The sequence below is a fragment of the Ailuropoda melanoleuca genome, chromosome 13 (assembly GCF_002007445.2).
Source record: "Ailuropoda melanoleuca isolate Jingjing chromosome 13, ASM200744v2, whole genome shotgun sequence".
In the NCBI taxonomy this organism is placed as follows: domain Eukaryota; kingdom Metazoa; phylum Chordata; class Mammalia; order Carnivora; family Ursidae; genus Ailuropoda; species Ailuropoda melanoleuca.
Window position 1 is genome coordinate 13735165 of NC_048230.1, and position 22304 is coordinate 13757468.

At 38.5% G+C, this 22304-nt stretch overlaps 2 protein-coding genes across 18 annotated transcripts in view; one reads left to right on the plus strand and one right to left on the minus strand.

Moving 5' to 3' along the window:
* Nucleotides 1-22304, plus strand: part of TRIM37 (tripartite motif containing 37) — a 196066-nt gene that overhangs the window by 161298 nt on the left and 12464 nt on the right. For 10 of the 16 annotated variants that reach the window (XM_034641097.1, XM_034641098.1, XM_034641108.1 and 7 more), the window contains 2 exons: nt 1438-1548; nt 2820-2898. In XM_034641097.1, the coding sequence (XP_034496988.1) occupies nt 1438-1548; nt 2820-2898 (190 nt within the window). Of the gene's footprint in view, nt 1-1437; nt 1549-2819; nt 4034-13821; nt 13955-22304 lie in introns of those variants that run through there. The other 6 variants (XM_034641101.1, XM_034641103.1, XM_034641105.1 and 3 more) reach the window with 3 other exon arrangements.
* PPM1E (protein phosphatase, Mg2+/Mn2+ dependent 1E) overlaps nt 14561-22304 on the minus strand; it is a 183796-nt gene continuing 176052 nt past the window's right edge. For both annotated transcript variants that reach the window (XM_034641110.1, XM_034641109.1), the window contains exons 6-7: nt 22184-22277; nt 14561-16749 (exon numbers count right to left, since the gene is read on the minus strand). In XM_034641110.1, coding sequence (XP_034497001.1) covers nt 15692-16749; nt 22184-22277 — 1152 coding nt within the window. In that variant the 3' untranslated portion in view covers nt 14561-15691. The remainder of the gene's footprint in view (nt 16750-22183; nt 22278-22304) is intronic.

Consider the following 22304-nt stretch of genomic DNA (forward strand, 5'->3'; position numbering starts at 1 on the left):
ATTATGAGACTGTGGGTTTTATATAAATCTGCCAGTTTGGTGGTACTTCAAGTTCTGGCCTGCATCAATGTGCCTGTTCCTGTTTACTTTTCAAAGTCCTTAAATAACTGCTTCACGGGGCACCTGCGTGGCTCAGTTAGTTGAGTGTCGACTCTTCATTTCGGCTCAGGTCATGATCTTCAGGTCATGAGCACGGGGCTCTGTGCTAGGCGTGGAGCCTGCTTGAGGATTCTCTACCTCTGCCCTCCCCCCACTTCAGCGGGCCTGTGCACTCAGGGGCTCTCTTTCTCTCGCTCTTAAATAAATCTTTAAAAAAGACATTTAAAAAAATAGCTGCTTCATGCATTCTATCCAGGTTTTATAGCTTTGTTCAGTGGGAAAGATGGGATGGAACGTGCTTATTCCATCTTACCTAGAACCTGCCCTCCAGAGATTTTACATTTACTTTATTTAAATAACACTAGCTCCTGACCAATTTTTATGTTAATTTCCTGAGATTTGAACCTGAACTTTAAATCCCAAACCTAAATTAGTCACACAGGGCTTCGTTTGAGTTCTGAGATGAGCTGAGCCCAGCAGAAACAGACAAGAAACTGTATTCAGTAGGCAGACTTTTTCTAGTCTGTTTTTTTAAACAAAAATGTTAGCTTTATGCAGGGAGTGAAGTTTCAGTCACTCCCTTTCTATGGTGGGTCCAAGGGAATGTTAAAGATGTTCACATCAGATGGTAGCATCTGACCCATTAGTTTTCCTTATCTTTATTTGTTTTGGCACCTGTGTACTTCCCTTCTTTCCTTTAAATGTGGCTGTTTATTAAATTAATATTTTAAGTTCATATTTTCTCTAGCATTTATAAGGGTTTATAGCAGAAAGATTTTCAGATTTTCTTGATCACTGTCTTGTTGAAACAAAAGTACTTTCTGCAGATTTTTTCTTTTAAAAATCAACTGATATACATAAAAACAAAATTAGAGGCCCAAATGGGATAGTACCTCATTTATTGCTAGAATTATTGGAATTTTTTATACACACACATACATGTAAGTATAAATGTGTCTATATATGTTTTAGGTTGGAAGCGGTTACATTTATATTGAATAAGGATTAAAAGTCTCTAGAAAAAACTATTTGCTTTGGAAAAAAAGTTCTCAGTATAATGAAATTAATACTGGTCTCAAATTACTACTTGCAGATACTGTAGAAAGGGCAATTTTAATCTTTGAGAACAAAAATAAAACCACCGTTCTAAGTAACTGAAGAGAACTGAGGTTTATGTGGTTACTTCTTCACTTGTTGTTTGTTTGGTGTCTTACATGGTCTTGGCATCCAGTGTAAAATTCCCTTGGAATCTCAGTCTAGGAGATGAGGAGACTTCCTTTTCCTTTCACTTGCAGTGGTTTCTCGTCAAAAACATGCTCTGCCCTTCTTTCCTGCCAGGAATGAGTAGTGACAGCGACATTGAATGTGACACTGAGAACGAGGAGCAGGAAGAGCACGCCAGCATGGGGGGATTCGACGACTCTTTCATGGCGCAGCCCCCAGATGAAGGTGCAGCACCTGGTGTCCTTTTCCAGCAATCAGGAAAACGTCGCTGCTGCTGCTTCTCTCTTGTTTCTGCTTCTTTTTATTTTTTAATTATTGTCACTTGTGAGACAACATTCTATGGGGTAAACTATATGGTGAATACTGAAAAAACATGCTAGGTTCTCTTTGGCTGGTCTGATGCCTGCTGGCTGCTGCGTGGGGGGCAGGGTCAGCAGCCTGCTGTAGGACAGCCTGGGACCCGAGCTTGGCTCTTAGGTTGTATGGAGTTGTTTACAACAAAAACAAAACTGAGAAGACTTGTCAACAGAGGCAGTTTGTGGCCTGCAGTGCCTAAATATTTACTATGTGCCCTTGGATAGAAAATGTTTGTCAACCCCTGGGGAGGGTTCAGATATTACTAGATATTAGCCTAGCTATTAGGTAACTTTTTAAAAGATTTTTCCTGATTTCTTAGAAATGCATTTCGCTAATGGAAGCATCATTTTTTAAATTTCCTCTTCTCCCAAAATAGTTTTAGGAATAAAACTCACTGAGAGAAAGTCATTGTTAGTATTTTTGCTGTTGTTTTAGGAGTACAACCTAATGATTTGATGTGATGCATACAATGTGAAATGATGAACAGCTTAGCTAACATCCGTCACCCATTGTCAGTATTTTATCCAGAGACCTTAATGGCCAGTCTGAGTGTTCTCCGCAGGACTCCCTGGAACGACAACACTGTCAGGCTCATGCTAGTTGTTACCTTTAGAACTTTACGGATTTCCCTCATGTTCTGGTATCTTTCAAAACAGAGCTAAGGATTGGATGATTTTTAAGTATTACGACACTTTTAGTAATTTTCTCTGTTTCTGAAAGAAGCAGCCAAATTTTGGGCAAGTTATTTTGAGTGCTGATGGGTCTGTAGTGCTATTTGCATGTGCAATTTAATTTGCTTTAAAATACATGCTATGTTGATAGAGTGAGTCTTCAGTGTATGTACCTCCTCCTCATTCCCGCTTCCCTTCTTCAGCTGCTCCCACAGTGTCCCTAGGAGGACACAGTTAGGCAGTGCCTTTCCTCTTCTGATTGTGGGTGTTACACATTTTACTTTTTCTCGCTTATTTTCCTCTTGTGCTTGCTTGACTTAGATCACAAATTATGTGAAGACAGAGGTTTGTCTACAGCCCACTGCATCCTTGTTGCTTAAATAATAAGCTTGGTAAGATCATTTAAAGACATGGAAAAGAAAATACTGGTCTTTAAAAACTGTTATCTGCTTTTAAATTTTTTCTTAGATACCCATTCCAGTTTTCCTGATGGTGAGCAAATAGGCCCTGAAGACCTCAGCTTTAATACTGACGGAAACAGCGGAAGGTAATTTTCAAATCAAGAGAACTGACTTGCAAGCTACCCTGACCCTGAGATTTGCTGTAGTCGGTGCTCACATTTGTCATCTGTCAGATAATCAGATTTGGTCTTATTTTTTTCATCATCTCTACCTGAAATAGTAATTCTGAAACTTTAGAAAGTAGCATGATTGTAGTATATGACATTAGTACGCAGGAAAAAATTAACAGCGTGTCTTCAAGAAGATTCTGTGTAATGCAGTGAATTAACAGTGTAGTCCTCAGTTAATTTAGTAAATTAGTATATTCATCAAAGGCAGTTCGTCTCCTGTAATAGAACGGTGACAGCTGCCACACCGTGTGTAGAGACAGTGCATGCGCTCAGGAACTGCTAACCCTCGGTGCTCTTCTGTCTGTGGCTAGATGCTCAGTTGTGTTTAAATGACCACGTTTATATTCTGGGTTTTAATCATAGTTTATAGCTTCATTAATGCCTGTAAATTAGGAAACAGAAAAATTACTTATGTGTAGATTCTGCCCTGTAGATACTTTATGTGAATAACTAAAGCAAAACTAGACTGAGTCTCCTTTTTGGAGTACGTTGGCTGACTAAAGTTATTTACCTTGTTTGTTCAAGTGCAGGCACACTGATTATTGGCACAATCTTTCTGTTGTATGACTTTTACAAATATAATTTTAAATGAGTGCAGTTCATGTGAATTGGTTATGTTTCCCAGTCATACAAACACATGGAAGATCGTTTAAGATTATTTCTTTTTTTTTTTCCTTTTCTCTTTTATTTTCATTAGTTGGACATTGGTTTCAGTGTCAATACGTTTAAAGATTCATACATATTGCACAGTGGTTTACGTGAAACTGTGGTATAATGTTTACTTTCATACCCAGTTAGCCTAAACTAATTGCCAGACTTTCCACCGGGCTCCTGCATTTGTGTTTGAGCTGCTATACTATTCGTGAAAGTTACACTGAAAGTTGATAAGACTGTTGAAGAAGCATGAATATAATACACACGTGAGAGGCGCCTCAGCTACATCTATTTTACTTACTTCCCGTGTCTGATGTCTTGCCAAATGCTGTGATTCATGATTTGCTTTTGTTCAAAACGGTTCACACTTTTTGTTAATAAAATGAACTTGAGAAAATATCATGCCTCTGCAATTTATTAAAAGTGGGACAGGAAGTCCCTGGGGTTTTTTTCTATTCACATTGCCTGTGTATGATAGAGGCTGTTAAGCTGTGTAGACTGTTAGTAAATGCATGGGGAAATTAAGAGACTTACTTAGACTCTTGGTAATATATATGGGTACTTTTTCTCCTTAAAAGGTAGTTGGAAATACTTAAGTTCTATAATCATATAAGAAGTAAAAATTTAGCATTCGCTTACTAACGTGCTTAGTGTTGGCCTGCTGTTGTATAGTTACTAGGTGGTTGACCATGCAGGACTCTACGGCATTACTGATACATGCTTTAACACGTTTTCGTGTCTGTTAGATGGAAATGTATTTCTGTTCATTGCATTCTGTTGAAATCATATTTTTAATCTAGCTTTCTCTTAGCTCTATATTCCATTGTAATGGATGAAAATATAATGTAAGAATTTTGCACCTCTAGTGTTGAGGGCAAACCATTTTAAGGATTGATCAGATTTTTTTTTTTTAATGAGACTCATCAGTCAAAATCTACAAACACAGATACGATTGACTACTCTGAATATCTTGCTATTGCCAGCTCTTTTTTTAACTTGTATTTGATATAGAACTCAGTGCTTTCCCATGTATCTTTATAATTCTATGTGTTTTCAAAATATGGAAAACTGCATGCGGTTAAGAGCTAAGAAAAGCCTGAGAAAAGACTATTCATTTGGGGTAATTTACTTGTAAATGCTTTTAGCACGGGTGGTTTAATTAGAAGATTCTCTTGGGTCATTAATCTACGTAGTAGCAAATTGAGGCATCCCTCTGGCCTTTATTGGGAGGAGGAACATGTTTTTAAATCACAAATGTTCTTAACCTTTGCTCTTAATTTTCATGACCTTAAGGGGTTTTTTTAGTCTGGATTCCCTAGATTGGGATCGTGATATTTGCATCGTGGTATATTTGGATCTTGAGTATTTTTCTGGCTTTTCTTATGCTTTCAAGTTATGTATAAAAACAATCAGGAGTGCTGCCCTTATTTTAGATGAATTGAGAGCTGGTTGAGACCCTTTTAATTTGGTAGAGTTTGAATTCACTATGTCAGCAAGACTATTTTTGGTTGTTACAGCTGAAGGAAAAATTGAAGGTATTTAGTTGCACAAAAACTTTGGAGGGACAATACTTTGAGCTTAAGTGGTATATTCTCATGTATTTTAGGAACCTATTTGTACCATATTCTGATTCCATATTTAAGAATAAAATCTTTCTCTTGAAAAGCAAAAAATGCAACATTCTAAAGAAATGATATTCAACCTGCCTTCCTGGTATAAAATCCTCTATTTTGTAATTAAAGTTGACAACAGGTTTTACCAAAAATCAAAAACAAACTGGTAAGTAGCTAAAGGAGAGAATATCCTGAGTACTCACAAGCAGTTCTGTGGTGAAGAAAATTGTGTCTATTTTGTTGGGCTCCAGCTCACTTGAAGTCATGTTGTTTGAGAATTTTAAAATAGTAAGAAATATGCAGCATATATAAATTCTCACAGTCCATTGAAGAAGACCTTTGGGATTCAGTTAACAAGTATCTGGCATTCTCTCTAGGTAGACAAACTACTGTCCTTGAGCCAAATCCCTACCACTGTTTGTTTTTGTAAACAAAGTGGTACCGAAACACAGTAGACGTCCATTCATGTATGGATTGTCAGTAGCTGCTTGTGCCCTACAAGTAGAGTAACCCCTGAGGAAGCCTATGGGGCCCAGAGCCTGAAATATTTACCCTCACACCCTTTACAGATAAAATTTGGTGGCCTCTGCTCTGTTGATATTAATGGGAACTTAATGTGTTCTTAGTATAGAAGGTTTAGGCTTAAAAAGCATGATTTTTAAGTCAAAAAGATGAAACATTTGATTAGTTCTTTTGTGCTTCGTTCTGCGGCATGAGGTGACGGGCAGCTACTATCCCGTTACAGAATCATAAGCCTGAACGACCAAAAGATTTCTTCAAAGATGAAGGACCTGTTAGCTTTTAGTAGTGGGATCTTTGAAAAATAGAATTCCTTTCCCAGTTTCTAGCCATGTTATATATTAAGTCTGCACCAGAGTCCTCAGTGGTGCCAGGAAGCTTTGTGTTTCCCCTCTTCCTTGGTGTGGTCCGCCTGCTTTGGCTGTGCTAGATTGTAGGTAGCCGGGACTGAGAGAAGACACAGCAGAACATACCAGTTCCTATTCCCTCTCCCCATTGGTTGTTCCTGATCTGGTCTGCAAGAGATTTGGCTCAAAAGAGACCCCCTCCCCCATTCTCCTGCTTGTAGCTGGCATCACCTGCGGCCTGTGCTTCATGAGTTCCTCTACTCTGCTGCTACTTTCTGGCACTTTGTATATCCGAACAGTCCCCATCTTTTCTTTTTTTCTTTCTTTCTTATTTTCTTTATACTTTTCCCCTTTTAGCTGAAGAGCATAGTAGCTCTTAGTCTTTCCTTCCACCATTACCTTATTTCAGTATTTAGTTTTGTTTTTGTTTTTTAAGTAAACTCTACTGCCAACATGGGTTTGAACTCATGCCCCTGAGATCAGGCATCACATGCCCTACTGACTGAGCCGGCCATGAGCCTCTAGTATTTGGTATTTTTATCTCCTGTTTGTTCCTGGAAAATTTCTTCTTAATAAATGTGTTCTCTTAGACCTAAGGATATAGTAGTTAATGCTTGCATTGTGCACATACTGTTTCTGGACAGCTTTGACCTACTGTGTCATTGAATCCTTAAGTGACCTTTGAGGTAGATGATTTGAGTGTCATACCCATTTGACAGAGAAACGTGCAGTTCAGGGAGGGTGGGTGATTCTATCAAGGTTCAACACCCCTGGCAAGGATGGATTGAATTGCTGGTCCTAGTACATTTTTTAATTCATCACACTTGAACCAAACCCAGCATTTTTATACCTAATAATTAAAAAGCTAAAGACTGTCCTATTTTTTAACTTTTTATTTTGAGATAATTTTAGAATTACAAAAGAGATACAGAACTCTTGAGAGGGTTCCCATTACCCGTTACCCAGCTTACTCAGCTTCTGCTTTTGTTAACGTCTATAACTGTAGAGCGGTAATGAAAACTAGAAAATTAGTCTTGTTTACCGTACTGTTGACTACAGAATTTGTTCAGATTTCACCAGTTATTTCACTAATGTCCTTTTTCTGTTCTAGGATCCAGTCCAGCATCCCACAGTACATTTAGTGGTCATGTTTCCCTTGGCTCCTCTGGTCAATGACAGTTCCTTAAGTCTTTCCTTGTCTTTACCTTGACATTTTAAAAGAGACCAGTTATTTTATAGACTGTTCCCCTCTATGGGTTTGGTATTTTCTCATATTTAACTGAGATGAAGCATTATTGGAAAAGCTGCCACAGAGGTGATGTGCCCTTCTTAGTGCATTGTCTCAGGGGCTATATAATGCAGATAATTATTTTTGATGATGTTAATTACTTGGTCAAGGTGATGTCTGCCAGGATTCCCACTATTTATCGTTTTTCTTTTTGTAATTAGTAAATATTTGGGGCAAATACTTTGAGCTATGCAAATATTCTGTTCCTGCTTTATCTCTTAATAATTTTAGCACCCGCCAGTGGATCTTGCCTACAACAGTTATTACTGCAGTGTTCTGATGGTTTTCTCTTTCCCTGATTTCTTATACATTTATTATTAGATTCTGTAGGGAAAAGTTGTCCCTTCTTCCCCATTTAGTTTTTTTATTCAACCACTTATTTATCAGTTTGGACTTGTAGATATTCATTTTATTCTTTATGATCCAATATTATTATTTTACAGTTCAGTTTGTTCCAGTTTTGGCTATTGAAAATTCAGGTTAGCTTTTGTATCCTTTTGGTGAGTTCCATCCTTCTTCCCATCCTCCCTCCTTTCCCTCCTCTCCCCCCACCAGGTGCTCCAGGCTTACCATGTCTTTTCTCTCTTTTTTTTTTTTTTGGACAGTGGTATTTAGAAAGTAAGATGGGGATGTTAAGGTGTGCTTACCGTGACTAGAGTGTCACTGCGTCTAGTCCCTCTCGGTGGGTAGAATAGAAACCACCTGTATACTTGTGTAAACACAGCTCTATAGATCTTTGTATGTACATATATGTAAATATGTTTTAAGAAGACAAACCATGAGTTTGTATTGATACGTACAATACCAGTCCCAATTCCACAGTGCTCATTTTAGCTTTCCTTTTATTTATTATATCTTTCTCTAACAGCCTGGCTCTCATTAGCTACAGTATATTTACTTGTTCTACTGTAATATGCAAACCAAGCAGTTTCAGAACTGTTGACCTATGACCCTTGTGAGGAACAGATTTACCAATTACAGTTAAAGGGTTGGCATACAGGTTTTTGTTTTTAGCCTTCGGTATCATGTCACACGCTTCCCCGAAGTTAGTTTAGGTCCTAAGATTCAGAGTTACTTCAGTTCCTTTCCGCACCATCCTCTTCAGTGTGATTTTATGATTCATTTGTAATAAAGTAAGATTCATCTGTTCTAGTCTGCATTTTGTCCTCGCCACATATCCTGGTTGACCTTTAAATTTACAGACATTAAAATTCAGTCTTTGAGGTATAATGCAGTGTGTGTGGGTTTTGCCAAATAACAGAGTCATGTGTATCTGCCACCATAATACTACATAGAACAGTTCAGTCACCCTCCAAATTCCCTCATGCTAGGCAAATCCTCCCCGCCACCCCCCACAACTGCTGGCAACCATGATCTGTTCTCTGTCCTTTTAGTTTTCCCTTTTCCAGAAAGTCATGTAAGTAGAATTCATAGCTAGCCTTTCACTTAAAATGCTGTTGTTTCATCCACCTTGTGTACTTCATTCCTTTATTACTGAGCAGTAGTTCACTGTGCGGGTGTACCACAGTTTACCCTTTGATGGACATTTGGGTTATTTCCAGTTCAGGGTGATTATGAATCTTATGAACATTTGTGTACAGATTTTTGTGTGAACATGAGCTTTCATTCTCTAGAGGAATATATATGCCTTGGAATGGGATTGCTGGGTGTGTAATATTAAGAATCTGGCTGGCCTTTGTCTCTGGTTCCTGGGGTATAGCCTCTTAGTCTTTGGAATTTCCGGAATGATAGGAGTGTCTTTGTTGTTTATGGTGGGTCCTGACAGTTTATGCTAATGAGATAACTCTGGACGGGGCTGGCACACTAGATAGACGAATCATGGGATTAGAGGATTGGGGCTGCAGTCACTTCATATCAGTCTGAATAGTTCAGCCTCATTGCCAGTGAGTCAGTCACACTTACCTTATGAAACCCCAGTAAAACCTGGGGATACTGAAGCTCAGATGAGCGTCCCTGGTAGGCAGTATCCTGTATTGTCCTCCATTGTTTCGGGAGGAAAAAAGTGCCCTGATCACAAGGAACCTTCACATGGGTACTCTCCTAGACCTCATTTTTTGTGTCCTTTCTTTTGCCTGGTTTTGGTGTGTATCCTTTTGTATAATAAAACTGTAATTGTAAGTAGAGTATTTCCCTGAGCTCTGTGAGTCGTTCTAGCAATTTTCAAACCTGAGGGAGGATGGTGGGAACCCCCAATTTTGTAGTCAATTCGTCAGAAATGAGGGTGACTGGGAGCCCCAAACTTGGCAGCTGGTGTTTGAAGTGAGAGGACTTAGCCCTGAAACTGTGAAGTTTGGTGTAACTCTGGGTAGTTGATGTCAGAACTCATCTCAGTGAGTTACATGGTAAGTACTGCTTCACTTTACATGAAACTGCTGAACTTTTTGAGAAGCGGCACTGCCATTTTACATTATCAACAGCAACATAGAAGGATTCTAGTTGCATCCTAGAAACACTTGCTAGTGTCAGCATTTTTTTATTTTAGCCATTCTAATAAGTGATACTGGTTTGCTGATATTTTGCTGAGGATTTCTGCATCTATATTCATGAGGGATATTGGTCTGTAGTTTAGTTTTTCTGTCTTCATCTGATTTGGTATCAGAGTAATGCTGACCTTTTACAAATCTTTTCTTTCTGAAGAGAATGTATAGAATTGGAGTTATTTATTCTTTAAATATTTGGTAGCATTTACCAGTGAAACCATCCGGAAGAGATTTCTTTTTCCTAGGTGTGTGTTTTTGGTGTTGATCCTGCTCTGTATTCTCTGAGGTTCTTGGATCTACGGTTCGAGGTGTCATTAAATTTTCAGAAATTCTCAGCCATCATTCAAGTATTTCTTCTGCCCTATTCTTTCTCTTCCCCTCCAAGGGTTCCAATTATGCATATGTTAGACTGATATTGTCCCACAGCTCTTATATGTTCTGTTGAGTTTGTCTTTGTTTTCCCTTCACTCTGTGTGTGCCCACGTGCACGTGTGCATGCACATGCCTTTTCCAATTAGGATAATTTATGTTGATTTATCTTAGTTTACCGATTCTCTCCTTGGCAAGGTACAATCCACTGATGAGCCAGTCCAAAGCATTCATTTTCTGTTATTTTTCATTTCTAGCATTTCTACTTACAGTTTCTCTTTGCTGAAATCACCCATAAGATCTTGCATACGTTGTCCACCATTTCCATAACATATTAACCATAGTTACTCTAAATTCTCTGTCCCCATAACAGAGTCTGGTTCTTTTTTGTAGTTTTTGTTTTTTTCAGAGTTGTATATTTTTTCTTTGACTTATATTTGGTACACAACATAGTGATTCAACATCTGTATACATTATGCTAATCTCCCAAGTGACAGCTACCGTTTGTCCCCATAGAACACTATTACAGTACCAGTGATGGTATTCCTTATGCTGCAGCTTTTATCCCTGTGACTTAATCATTCCATAACTGAAAGCCTGTATCTCCCACTCCCCTCCCCTCGGGCAACCATCAGTTCTCTGTATTTATGGGTCTGTTTCTACTTTTTGTTTTTTAGATTCCACATATAAATGAAATTATTTTGGTTTCAGGTTTCACATTTAGGTATTTCATCCGTTTTGAGTTTATTTTTGTGTATCATGTAAAGAGTGTGGTCCAGTTTTCCTACCACCATTTGTTGGAGAGACTTTTCTTTCTTGTGTATTTTTACCCTTTGTCATAGATTAACCTTGTGGGTTTTTGGGCTCTCTCTGTTCTGTTCTGTGATCACTGGGTCTGTTTTTGTGCCAGTGCCGTACTGTTTCGATTACTACAGCTTTAGAGTATATCTTGAAATCTGGGATTGTGATACTTCCAGCTTTGTTGTTGTCTCTCAAGATTGCTTTGGCCATTAAGGGTCGGAGTCTGGTTCTGATGATTTCCTCAGTCTTCAGAACACATTTTTTTGGTTTTCATATGGCTCTATATATTTTGTTGAAATGACACATCTTGTGTAGGGCGGTAGATTGTTTGGTGAATTGTTTTTACACCTGAAAATGGGCAGGCCTTTCCTCCTGCTTAGACTTGCATTGCGGAGTCTGAATTAATCTAGATTAGGAGTTGTGCTTGGTTTGAAGGTCATCGTTGCTATAAGTAACCTTAGCACTAAGTAAATTATCTTCCCTTGAAATGAAAAGACAAATGACTCGTGGTTTTAAATTGCTGGGTTTTATTAAGGTATTGGCAAAATTTCAACATATGTCTTAACCTGAATGAACAGTTTTAATAAAATATGAAGGATCACTCATGATTACAACTGAACTCAAAAGTGAGCTGTAGAGCAGGTTTGTAAATTGGTAAATTTACTTGGTAAGAAATGATTCACTTCATTCACTTCACTCCATAGAGAATTCTTTGCAGAGAAATGTCACGAACAAGGGAACAAAGCCTGTCTCTCACCGAAGAGCACCTAGAATAAGAGTTAACAATGATGTATCTGTGGATTATCTAATACATCAGAGTTTATTAGAGTAGTTCCTTTTCCAGAACAACTGCTATGTCAGTCTGGAGTTCCCAGTCTTATTTCCCTTTTTCTAATTAGTACAATAAGTAGTCTTCAAAATAGAAGATAAAATGCTGCTAGATGAAGTAACAATTATTTTTCAACACAGTACCATTTGTCTGGAAAATAGTCATGTAATAATACTGGTGGTATCTTATTTCGAAAAAAAATTTTTTAAGCTATTCACAGGTCAGAACAGAAGAGTGGGTAAAAGGTGAAAAAAGTATGTTCTTTTGCTAATTTATGACTCAGAGAAAAACTGTCCAAAATAATGATGTGACCAAAGCTATAGTATCCCCCTTTATGGCCTTGCGTAGGCGAGAATGGTCATCGAATGAATAAATTAAACACTAAAATAACTTATAAATCACTTTCTCACAAAGCCTTGGGAAGCCTTTGATGGGGAAGGAAGTACTTGAACCACAGCAGTTTTATCTGTAAACACTGAACTTCTTTATGCATCATTTTCATCTGCCCGTCCGATGTTGCACTTCTTACTGGCAGTGTTCCAACAATGGAGTATGGTTGTCGTGAAGATGCAGAGTGACACTATACCACCACGTTGACATTATACCACTATAAATGTGGTCAGAATCAGACTCAGTGTTGACATTGACATTGTTGACACTGTCCTTGGAAAAGGTGTTACTTTCAAGGATCCTCCTAATTAACTTAAATGCAACAGAAACTTTAATCTTACTAATTCAAGGACAGTGGATGGCACTTCTAGGTAAAGAAAAGGTATATACATATGTGTTTCCACCATCCTCTTTAGCACAGATGTAAGTGGGATTAATTGCCCCAGTGTTTGGTGCTGTAATGTTGCTAAACCTCAGATCCCTCAAAAGTACACATCTAGAAAGTGTGAACAAAGGAAACCTTTAAGTTAGGGACTGATTCCCTTTGAAACTCACAGTGAATGTACAAGGAGTTTGTAATGACTTCATTTGGTAACTTGAAGTCTGTTTCCCTAACGAGTACTACACTTTCTTGTTTATATTTGTTTTATTATTTCCTATTCTAACAACACTTTTTAGCAGGCAAACAAATTGATGCAGATCACGTTAAATTGAAAAAGGGATACCGTCACTCTTAAGGATTGAGTGTAGGATTTTCACCACCACTAAATTACACAATTAAAGTACAAAACACGTAATTCACAGACTATTACCTCAGCATTAACAGTTAATATATATTATATGTACTTTTATACTGTCTAATATTTTTACAATCACCAGATACACCATCATTAAATACAAGTTACAGAATGTGTAGATACCATTGGTTAGAAGGGTACTTATTGCTTACATTAGCAAGCAGCAAATAAGGGCACAGGATTTGAACTGAAGGGAACTGCTTTCTATCACCAGTGGCATTAAGATATAACACTGCATTTCACAAAGCACTGCTTTTTACCTAGTTTATAGAACCAAGAGCAGCATATATCATACCAATAACCACTACTTTGATATTCTAGAATTTTAAAGGACTTACCTTACAAATGGTACCTAACTACTCTATATGCATGTTGTGAACAAATGAATAGTTGCTATTTTTCACAATATTGGTTTATAAGTTGACCACACTAGAACTACTTTGCTTTATTTTCTAGAGGGCTACTGGTGTGAAAAATGGAATTAACACTGCTTATATAGTCAGATCTACAAAATTCAGACCCTTAAAGATGTGGTCTGTGTTCATCTGAGTTTCATCCAACCATTTTTCCCCACTGAAAAAAACCTATCATTTGTATCTTTCACCTTCTTTATTCTGATCAAAAATAGTAGCAATGGACAACTACAGAAAATCTTTAAAAATTAATTTAGATAAGTGCTTTGGACTATAATGTGTACCAATATTCTGCTGCCTGTTTTCTTGTTTCCTTAGATAATTTGATTTGAAACTGACACTGCACCTGATGGGTTGTTAACAAGATCTAGGCTTCAGAAAATGACAGATGTGAGTGAGATCTGTGTATGGGGGTCAAACATCAGGTTGGTGAAAAGATTCTGGTACTATAGTTGGAGCCATGTTTACTCCCTCCTCAGCCATATATCACAAGACTTGAGAAAAAGAATAAATGACTTCAAAATCAAGAGAAATACCGAAAATCTCTACTTATATCCAAATTCTTAAAAATAAAATCTATAGATTAACAATCATCATTGCCAAAGTGAAGTTTTTATGTATTTGCTATATAGTGATACTGGCACCCAGAATATGCTATGGGCCTTTGTTTTTAAAGTCTAGGAATTTGAGTTTCCATTATGGGTCTGGGGAACATTAACAATAATAACACATTAACAATTGTATTTTTTTGTAAAAACAGAAGCAGTGGACATTTCTCGGCAAGAGCATTTGGTGCTCCCCAGTGGTGTGAGTGAGGGTGCCACTCTTATCTATTGCATGGCTGGTCCATAGCTGACTAGGGGAGGAAAGATCCGGTCATGTGGTGATATTCATGATTCTCAAGAGAATCAGAGGCTGCTTCACTGAATGAATCTGATTAGTAGTTTATTTGCTGTCTCTGGTTGAAGATACACTTCTAGCTTGAAACTACAGAAATGGCAAAAAGCAGACAACTTCAAATTATCAAATAGAAGTAACTACTGAAATGAGAAAGACGTCCTCTCTGCAGTCTGCAGTGGCATGTGGCAGGACTGTGGCACTTTCTCCTTTTATAACTAACTAGACCTCAGTCTCCGTTTACCTGCCTTCTCCTTTGCACTTGGCCTCTGGGCTCACTTTAGGCAGTACTTTCAACCTCTTTCACACCAGTTATTTCATTCCCTTGGGGGAAAAAATTTTAGAGAAGTTAAAACCAGTATTTTTCATTCTCCGAAGCCACTTTTTATTTTCTAGTAGTATGTGCCTTTGCTGTCTGTGAACTTAAGGGAGAAAAAAACAAATACTATTTGATTTTTCTTTTTTAAATGGCAACTTGATTTTAGTATATTTGTACCTAACATCATCTCCATTAAACCAGTTTTATTCCTGAGATGAAGGTACAGTGAGAAACATCATAGCATCATAGGTTAAAACCAGTTGACAGTGGTCTTCTAAAATGACAAATAATAAAAATCCCACCAAAAGCACCATAACAGGTTATGAAACTCCCAAATAGCTACATAGCCCTAGGAAGTACTTTTTAATTCAGAAAATTTTTATCTTTTATGTTACAGGAAAAAAAAATCAGTAAATCTTTTTGATTATATGACACTTTTATACTAGTTTTCTACTTTCATTGAAACCAATTAAAACCCATATGGCTTTTAAGTCTTTTACCAACCGAAAAAAGAGGGGAGGGTTTCTCCTCATAGTCCCCAGTCTTTTGAGGAACATCCCCCAACTAAATCTGATTCTGCATTAAGTTTTCCATAGATATATTAGGCACATCAAACCAGATTTCACCTGCATTGAGATTTCAACACTAGATATCCGGACTAAAATAACTAACTCACAAGCTTCCACTAGTGATGTGAAGGGGTAGTAAAGTGGGGGTCGTATGTAGGTGTGGAGACACATCACAGGGACCAGTTGTATATAATTTTGCTAGTGAAACCGCCAATACTTTTTTTTTTTTTTTAGATTGAAAACACTACTTTGAGTTTCCTAGAGATCTATTTACATTTAAGAATTGAGCCATCCATGGTTTCATAATGAAGCACATATATTTCAGAAATGTCTACCTTGTTTCTACTCTGACAGTGTGTTTTTATTGGGGGAGAGCTAGCTAGCCTACTTTAAGGAGGAAGTATTATATTTTATAGCTCCAGGGAAGACCTGGGTCTGGAATATCATTACTCTTTCTGAGCTTCCTCATCATGTTTGCACTATATCCTTTCCAAATATTTTGCCTCCACGGCAGAAAACTTCTGAACACCCTAGTTCTCTTCCCACTTCGAATAAGGGAGGACAGACTAGTGCCTATTTTGTGGGAAGGCTCTTGAGCAGACATAAATGAATACAACTTTGGATTAAACCTGAATCCGTGCCGTCTCTTTGAATAATGATAGCTTAAATGAGACAATCTGGAAACTCTCTTTCCCAGGAATTTAAATTGTTCATCTTCCAACCTAGGACAGACAGGAGACAAGCTCTCCATTCTGTCTATCTGCTGCCCTATTGAACCCAAATTAAAAGAGGGAAACTCTCCAGCACCACTCTGTTCAGGCAATGATGAATGAACTGATTTTCTCTCCATTATTAGCTCATTAATAGGATTTGCTTTCTTTGGTGCACCAGGACCAAACATCTCAATTGGTGGCAAAAACTGGGCACTGTAAGGTTTGCTTGCTTCTATTTGTGTGAGATCTAGGTAGCCTGGGTCTTCCAGCACGTTGATTTGGGACCCTGGGCTCAGGCTAGTTCTATCAGTGAATGAATCCACGCGCCCATCATAGCCTAGATCGGCTGGTGCTGAGCACTGGTGCTGAGGCCAAGGGCGTTTGCACTCTCCATGATTCTCCTTATCATCCCCACCGTCTTCTTGCCCTCCTTGAAAAGAGTTCTCTGTCCAATCTGATTCCTCACTAACATTTACAGCTTTGTTCATGTCCCTCAGGAATACCACAATAACAGTGATGTTATCACTTGACCCAGCATCACGAGCTGATGCAACTAATTTGTGGGCAACCATGCTACTGTCTCCATTATTCTCCTTCAGGTGGTCAGACACAACTTTCACTGCCTCGTCAGGGTTCACGGTGTCATAGAAGCCATCACAGGCCAGAATGAGGTAGTCTTCGGTTCCATCCAAAACAGTAGAGGCAGAATCCGCGTCCCCACAGATATATGGCTTATGTTCAGCGTCTCCTGGAAATTAGAAAGCAAGTCAGATTTGGGTTTACCTTGCATGTAAGAATGTTCATGGCCAATTTACTGGATTGTGATCTGAATTTACTGGAAAGAATTTATAAACTAGTTACTGAGTTCTTTGTTAATCAGATGCAGCTCAAGCCTTACTCTCCATTAAATAGTTGCCATTCACTGGGCTTGATTTCTCACTAGCTTACACTCTGAATCTTGTGCCTCTAGCTATGACTGAGGCTTAGCTGAGCATGGCAACAAATGTCCAATCTAAGTTTTCTGCTGCATTAGAAAAATTCAGTGTTACATAGGAAAATTTTGTTGGTTAACAGATCTTTTTTTTTCACTAGTAGTTAAGTTTGATTTACTTGAGATTTGAGAAGAAGTCCACATTGAAAAACAAACCAAAGTTGTGGTCATTCTCTTCATTAAATACTTAATTTTCTGTCCTTGTTTTCAAATTAATAGCTTTCTGCTGCTAGCACAGAGAAAGGTTTGAGTTACCAGGGATTTTAAAAAATCAAGTCCAACTCCCCTCAAGCCAGGAAAAGACATCCCAGGATTCAGACGAGAGAACTAGAATGTAAGTCTCTTGGTTCCCAGTCCAGTTTGCTTTCTCCTTTTTAATGCTGCTTTACTTGTAATTTCTAGAGAACAACTGGAAAATGTATGACCACATTTCTCTCCTCTTCAGGGACTACCATATTCTTGCTGTCTTCATTTGTCTCTGATCAAACCCCCCCCCCCATCCCCACCGTCTTTATTGTTGTTGTTCATTCTCCACTTAGGAACAACTGTGAGAACCCCCAAGGCCCTGCTGGGTCATTATTTCTCCTTTGTTTAGTTCATCCACTTATAGAATGACATTTGAACTGGGCCTTGAAGGATAAGTTAGTTATCACCAGGCAGAGAAGGGCCTTCAGTTGAAGGAATAGCATAAGCAAAGACACAAAGGCAACTGTTACGGAGTGATGTGTAGCTATATACGGGGTGCTTGGAGTGGAGACAGAAACCTAGCCTAGTGTGGGCCCGAGGTCTCCAGTCTGTCACCAGACTATGGAGAAAATTAATCACCTGCAATGCATTCTGGATCTTTCAGATCTGGAGTACTTCTAGAACCATTAACTCTACATTCATTGTTTTCCTCTGGGTACTTGGAGAGCGCCTAACCAAAGGGTCCCTAGCCTATTAAGTAACCACGTAGCTTATTAGTACAAGGGATACTTGTTTACTACTACTTTACATAGAAAATAGTATTCAGCAGTAATTCCTAGATTAGGGTACCATAATTGGGAAACAGTAGTTAAAATTTATAAAATGTTTTATCACTTCTAAAGTAATGGCGTATAGCTTAGTGGTTAAGGATGCCAGCCCTGGAGTCAGACTGCCTGGAACTAAATCCTAGATTTGTTATTTCCACACCCTCATCAGTTACCGTCCTCTCTGTGGTACTAAAACAGCTTTTGACTAGGGGATGATAAAATGAAGATAATTATAAGTTATCTGGTTCTGTCATCACTGTTTCTGGTATCTGTTCTAGGTTCTCTCCTACCCAAATAAGGTTCTCTCCAACATTTCCCATCCCTGTTTAATCCTCATATAGGCCCAGAAAACTCAATAGGCACCCTAGAGATAACTGCTAGAACCAGTGTGGGCCACGTGCCCTACCCAGCAGGTTTCATGATGGGACACCCTGAACAACAGATAGTAGGTAAGAAACTAGTCTTTTTCATACAGTTGCCAGAACTATCTTCCCTCAAACATGGTTTTGATTCCATCAGTTTCATACTTTGATGCCTCCTGGTAGCCTGTGAGAGCTAATCAAAACTTCCAATCATGAGATTCAGTGTTCTCCACCAATCAATCCACTTTACTAAATTTCCCCATTCCCTACTCCACCTGACTATTATTATCATCATTATTATTTTCTGAATTCCAGCTCTAAAAATAAATGTGATCTGAATCATACTGTTCTCAAAAATCTTGTTTTAGTGCTTCAATTACAAGGCTACTGCAACTGTTAGTTTGGAACAGAACATACAAATACTTGCACAGGGAAAGTGCTGCCAGAATTCTGGCTTTTCACCTGCTCTGCTGTTGGATGTCAAACTCATGACATTTCGCCCCCAAATTTGGTAGGAGGGCATGATTATCCATTTCATGGTAGAAATGGCAACATCCTTTCATCTTCAGCCTCCTCTCTCCATATGCTAGGAAACGCATCATGCCTCTCTGTCAACCTTGGATCATAAATCTGAAGGGCTCATGAGGAGAAACAGTTGAAAAGCTTTCCATTTTGAAAGCTTTAAGTGTCACTTATTTCCTAAGTAGAGTTGAACTCTGCTTAGGAGTCCTTTTTCTTGTCCCTGTTTAGTCCCCGATTTTATTCTCACATTCTTCACCTCTTTCAATTAAGCTACTGGATTTTGGTAGATGGCCTAATTTCCCACTTCAAAGAAAATTAAGTTTATCAGGCCTGAATTCCCTCAATTCCTACCCCCCACCCTTTTGTTTTAATCGAGAGAGACTCACCGCATCAGCTACCGTTGTGTCAGGAGAAGAGGTCTCCACTTCTCAAAGCTGACCTGTGCTCTGGGACCTGACTCTCTAGGACTCTGGCTTCTGTCGCTCTCATCTTCAATTTCTCTTCAACTTGCTCTCATCTTTTATCCTACAAACATACTCTGATCTAAACTCCTTATCCTAAAAACAAAAATAATAAAAGCTACCCTTTCCCAAATCAGCTTTTCCCTCAGGCTGCCACACTATTATTTCCTTTACCACTAAATTGCCCAAGAAACTAAATCTATACAAGTTCTTTTGTGTTGTTGCTCATTTTCTGTCACCTGATTTTCTAGGTTTTTTCCACCTACTAATCCAAAACATTTCTCTCGTATATTAATAATTAGTTCCTATTTTTCAAAATTCCATGTCTTTTTTTTAACCCATGTCTCACTTGACCTCTATAGCACTTGACCCTGTGACCACTCACTCCTAGAAACCCTCTTCTAGTATCTGTGATAGCCCATTTGTATATCTCTGATCCCTTCTTGATTTTCTTCACTGGCTCCTTCACTTAATAATAGCACTAATCATTTTGTGCTAAAACTGCCAGGCAGGGCTCTAAGTATGGTATTATACCATTATGTATCATACCATTGAATACAAAAACTCCATGAGTCATTTAATGGTACTATTCCTACATTACCAAGGAACAGAGAGACACAAAGAAATTAATTTCCCAAGGCCCACAGCTTGTAAAGTGACAGAGCCAAGATACAAACCTGGAGAGCATGACTCCATTGTATATTTCTACCTTAAGTAATAAGTCTCATCCTTGGTCTCTCATCACACTACATATTCTTCCTAGGCAATGCCGTCCAAGCCTATAATTTCAACTAGTATATATATAATATCACTTCATACACTGCTAATATTATTGCCAAAATGGGATGAGTTCCCACATCTCTTATCTGCAACTTAACTTAGAATTCTGCTCAGCCCCAGATGTGTATTTCCAATGCATATGAATTCTCTCTCTCAAAATATCACACAGGTATCTAGAGTATAAAATATGGCCCAAATGAACTCATTATCTGCCCTCTTCCCCACCCCACAGACTGCTGCTACTTTTTTACAAATGCTTTATCATCTCGGTCACACAAGTCAAAAACCTGGAAATCAGCTTTCTCTGCCCCCACAAACTGTCACTTCTGTTTGATCAATTTATACCTCCTCTGTATCCCCTTTGAGCTGCCCTCATCTCTCTAACAAGCTGTATCAATAGCCCCTGAATGATTTCATCTAGGCTTTCTACTCTGTCTTCCGTATGGTCATCACAAATACCTTATTAGTCTAATCACGTGGCCTCTGCTTATTTGCCTGGTAGACCCTAGACTACTTACCCTGGCATATGAGCCCTTCATGTTCTGGCGCCAGCACTTACTTTGATCACTCCTAGCCTCTCGTACGTTCTGCTGTTCCTAAAACATGGCATACCCTTTCAGATGCCCCTGTACTTGGACTTCCCTCCACCTGGAATTTCCTCCCCTACACACTCTCCTCCGCATCCAGCCTAAAAGTCACTTTCTCTGTCGAGTCTGCCACCTTCTCTCTTAGACCATCTCTTATTCAAGGACATTCTCCCCTTGCTTTTAGTTTCCCCTTGTGTTATATTTTTAGAAGCAAGAAAAGGCAAGTATTCTCTAGCAAAGTTGGTTCTATGACAAGCATTAAAGCTACCTTTCGACACTCTGACAAAGACCCTAAGATCAAAAGGAATTGTCAGAAATACTTCTACATGGGGGTGTGTTTCAGAAATGAGAAATTTCCCCTCTGGGGTCTTATTCCAGAGTTCCTAATAACTCTCTCAGTCTGAGATAAAAACTAACCCTCATTTTTTCAGAAGCACTTGCAGGATCTTTCAGCGTTCGCTTTCTCTCGCAGCCTTCTGCTGCTCACATTTGGGCCACTTCACAGCTTGCCAGCACCTTCCCAGAGAGTGGGAGGAACGCCTGTCACTGGTGAAACTGAATCAATCCTTTGAGATTTTGTTAATGTTCTGGAATATTTTGGTAACGATAAGCAAGATTGGGGGGATTACATGTGAATTCCATTTATCCATATTATCCCTGTGTCAAACTACTTCATTTAATTTCCTTAGGAGGCAGGAATGAAGAACTGTAGTATGCGTGCATATCACCCATAAAGACGCACACACACTGATTTATTCTTTTTAAAAAAACAGAAAATGAAGCTAAGCCACAAAGCCTAAAATGTAATAAACCCAGGCGCCAAAGTGAAACAAAAATAGAAACAGAACTATCTTTGAACTTACACCCTTGCATTTCGTCCATTAAGCTCAGCTGTTTACTCTCTAAGTTTTAGACGGTTTCATTGACTTCCCCTTCTCCCTTCCCAGGGAGACAGATTCTTTGAAACCCTAGGGTTATCTGGCAAATCACAATATTCCACATGAAAGAAATTGTTTCATCTAAAAAGTACAATGTTTATGTCATTTTATAATTAAATGAAAACAAAGATATAAGCAAGGAAAAACACAGGGAGGGGAGCCTTCCATTCTCTTGAAAATACTGAGTTCAGCTAAATATGATCCAAAATGGAATGAAATGAGGATCACTGTAGGTTTAAGCAGATTTGTGTCCCAAAGAGTAAAGGCTTCCATTTAAAAAAAAAAAAAAAAAAAGGAACTAGTAAGTTCTGCATTTCTTGATATAGTTCCTTTCAATAATGGAATATAAGTATATGAACGAATAGGTTAATTCAATAAAAGGCATTATCTAATTGTTACTTTAAACAATAAGAAGCACTCTGATAATATAAATTACTATCTCAGTTTCCCTTATTGTAGCAGAATTAATATGAGACAATGATCTAGAAAAGGACGGTTTGGAGAAACAAAAGAATTGGTTTGTCCTACCAATAGCTCTGGAGACCGACAGACTTCCATTCACCCTCCAGGCACCAAACCAGACCACACAACCTCCAAGAGCCTCAATTCGCTGCTTTTCATCCTAAACAGCAATGCAATAGAAAGAAGC